Source organism: Oryzias melastigma, linkage group LG4 (assembly GCF_002922805.2).
Source record: "Oryzias melastigma strain HK-1 linkage group LG4, ASM292280v2, whole genome shotgun sequence".
Taxonomy (NCBI): domain Eukaryota; kingdom Metazoa; phylum Chordata; class Actinopteri; order Beloniformes; family Adrianichthyidae; genus Oryzias; species Oryzias melastigma.
The window spans coordinates 29,277,010-29,280,487 of NC_050515.1; the positions used below are offsets into that span (position 1 = coordinate 29,277,010).

The following is a 3,478-nucleotide window of genomic DNA, read 5'->3' on the forward strand; positions in this document are numbered from 1 at the left end:
GCGCGTCGCGTGCGTGGGGCAGAGCCGAGCAGCAGCCTCCTTATGTAATGCCTCGTATACCACCCCGCCACTCTCATCAGCTGGAGGGAATGTGACGAATGCAGACATTACTGATGAAAAACACTGCAGGAGGAGATGGCTTTAGGATGAGGAGATGTGGACAGGTGGAGTGGTTGTAATGAAGCGGAGGAACTGTGCGTAAAGGCGCGCGCCGGGCATCGGTGGCCTTCCTTCCCCCGAGGTGCGCAGACGGCTGGTTGGCGCAGAAGAAGCTCTGCAGCCTCGTTAAAGACGGTCTCCTCCATCGGTGGGCAGAAACCCATGCGGAGGTGTTTCAGAGAGAGCACGGACGCACCTTTCCTCTGCACGGCCTCGATCCAGCAGCCTCCTAACCGGAACCCCATCGGCGATGGCGGGGCCAGAGCAGCAGCAGCAGCAGGTGGAGGAGAAGGCAGAGGCCATGGATGATGCTGAGATGGCCCTGCAGGGCATCAACATGCTGCTCAACAACGGCTTCAAAGAAAGCGACGAGCTCTTCAGGAGATACAGGTGAGCAGCAGGAGCAAGGACAGCATGTCCCGGATGCTCAGGTGTCAGAGAGACTGCACTGCTTCTTGTGCGTTTCAGATTCTGTGGCCCCCACACGGAGGCTGCTGTGGAATTATTGACTGAAAATGAAACAAAGGGAAATAATAATGTGAAAGTCAATGCCAAGCAGTGGAGTTGAATTGATTGATGATGAGATAACCATGTGGAGAATGCAGCTCGTTTGTAGATCTTACATTTTCATCTTTAATATTTTCTCTTGAAGCGTTGGTGCTCGTTAAAGCAACATTAATCCATAAATTCAGACTTTAGAAGGGAAAACAACACTTCTGCTTTATTTATTTTGCAGCCTTTGGTCTGTTTGAATTTAATTCTGCACTTAAAAAAATAAGTCTGATATCAGCCTGTGGTGGAAAACTACAGATCCAAATATTTTCATGTGAGACAGATTATGAAAAAAATGGCCTCACAAACAAACGCAGCGATGTTGTTTTACTGTTACTCTCAGATAAAGGTTGTTGAATTTCTGTTACACATAGAATAGTTAGTCATGTTCAACAGTAACAATCCAAAAAGATTATAAACTTATTTTATTTTATTTTTGAGTTTTAAAAAAAGCATTTTTCTCTTTTTGTTCGTAGTCTGATATGTTTGTTTGTTGTGTTTACATTAGCAGAAGTCAGTTGTACATTTATTAGGTCTTAACTAATGTTTATTTAGAAGGTTTTATTGTTAATTTGTGATCGTTGGTTCCTTTAGTCATTAGAGCTGTATACTTTATCTCTTAAATTTAAACTGAATACTTTTAAAAGCTCAAAATGTTTGTTTGGAAATAATGTATAGTGTTTGCTTGTTCATTCAGCTTAAGCTATCATAATCAGACGGGGGATAAGGGGCGGGGCTACTCAGCTGAGCTCCAAATACCACGGCCCCTCAGAAGAGAATTTGCAAACATAGACTTCAGATCCACATAAAAAATGGCTTTTTAAAACATTTAGGTTGTGAGATTTTGGTTAAAAATTCAATTCCTAATCCTAATTAAAACACTACTGGGAACATTTTTTTTAATTAAAAAATGTCATAGGGGGACTTTAAACAAAAAATATTCCTGCATTCTGCAGCATATTTTCAGGAAAGTTTACTGTGAAACAAAGGTTTAATTTTCTTTCCCAGAGCCATTCATGTTTCATTGCTTGTAGTCTGCTGTACTGCCACAGTGTTTTCTCTGCAGGACGCACAGCCCACTGATGAGCTTTGGAGCCAGCTTTGTCAGCTTCCTGGTGAGTTCCTGGTGATCAGGTCCAGAAATGAGCAGAGTTGGTGAGACAGGAGAATAAGTGATTCATCCGCAGAGGTACATTCAAACCTGACATGATTCCTTCAGTCAAGCAGTCATATCCCTGTCACCACCAGCCTCCTCTCCCCTGCTCTGCGTTTCCTCTTATTAACATAATGGATTCAGCTTCCTGTCAAGGAAAGCACAGCTTGACAAACACTTCAAATCCACACTATGTCCGTGTCATAATGACAGATATCCCTCTGAGCTGCCATCATGAGGCTGAAAGATAATACTACAGGACAATTCCATCTTCTCATGCTTAAAAACATGATCAGATTTCTGTTTTTTGTATTCGTGTTGCATTTTATGATACTCTTGTCCTCTTATCTAAAGAGATCCCTGAAGAGATCCCTGTTTGCTTCTGCAAAATAAGAATAGTTCTCCTGTCATTTTCTCCAGCCCAGCTGTGTGAATGTCACTGTTTGTCCATTCAGCAGAAAGAGCCCGTTGACCTTTCTTGGTACTGCCGAGTCTCTTACATAATGTTCTTTCACTCATGTTAGTTAGCTGAAACATAAATCTGTGCTGCAGAACAGGTCAGCTTCACATCACAATGATAACATATCGCTGTGGTTTTTGGACGGTTCAAGAGGTGGGAAGGCAATTTGGTAATTTTCAGTTCAATTCAATTCAATTTTATTTCTATAGCCCAAAATCACAAAGAAAATTTTCCTCATTGGGCTTCATGCAGGTAATTTTACAGATGCAGAAAATTAGTCATAAAATATAAAAAAATTACTAAAAACTAAACAGACTAAATAAACTGGTTATCCCTGTCCTTAGACCCTCCCTCCCAGTAAAGAAAAACTCCCCAAAAAAACCTGAGTCAGGAAAAAAGAAGAAACCTTAGGGATTCCCACATGAGGGAGAGATCCCATCCCAGGACGGACAGGAGATACCAGAACTGTTAAAGAAAGATTAGCTTCTAAATCAGGGGTCTCAAACTCAATTCAGCAGGGGGCCGCTGGAGGCGGAGTCTAGGTGAGGCTGGGCCGCATCAAGATTTTCACAAGACAATTGCTGATAAAACATTCCAGTGTTCTCAAATATCTTTATTTTTAACAAAAAATAATGAATAAATAATGAATGACATGTATAGATCTTTGTCTGTGTTGATTTATATATATATTTAAATAAGGGTAGTTAATGTCCGTTTCTGAAATAGTTTATATTGAAGATCAAATTTAAGATATATTGCTAGGGGGTAGGATTAAAAAAGTTTTTTAAACTTTTTCGAACTACATAATAGAGGTGTAATGTTTTTATATATAATTTATATAGAATTTTCTGTTGTTGTTTTCTTGTTTTTTACCATGTACATTAAAAGATGAATAAAAAAACAAATAAATTAGTACTAAATAAATAAAATAATAATAAAGACCAAACAACAGATACATATTACTGAAGAAACCACATATTGACTGACTGACTAGACAAAACTCATTATTTTTGTTCAGTTTCAAATGTCTGTATTAACAGATCCTCCTTCAGAGTCAGAGAAGCCACGGTAACGAGAAAATCTTTGAAGGATTTCATTTTATGTAGATTTTTGTAGAACTCTCCTCACAATAAATAAATCTGACCTACAGTGGT

The 3,478-nt window shown here is 39.6% G+C and overlaps 1 protein-coding gene across 1 annotated transcript in view; it reads left to right on the forward strand.

Annotated features, from left to right (window-relative positions):
• The window catches only part of ttc39c (tetratricopeptide repeat domain 39C), a 14,185-nt gene continuing 10,707 nt past the window's right edge, over positions 1-3,478 (forward strand). The window contains exons 1-2 of the mRNA XM_024258991.2: positions 1-549; positions 1,778-1,826. Coding sequence (XP_024114759.1) covers positions 410-549; positions 1,778-1,826 — 189 coding nt within the window. The 5' untranslated portion in view covers positions 1-409. The remainder of the gene's footprint in view (positions 550-1,777; positions 1,827-3,478) is intronic.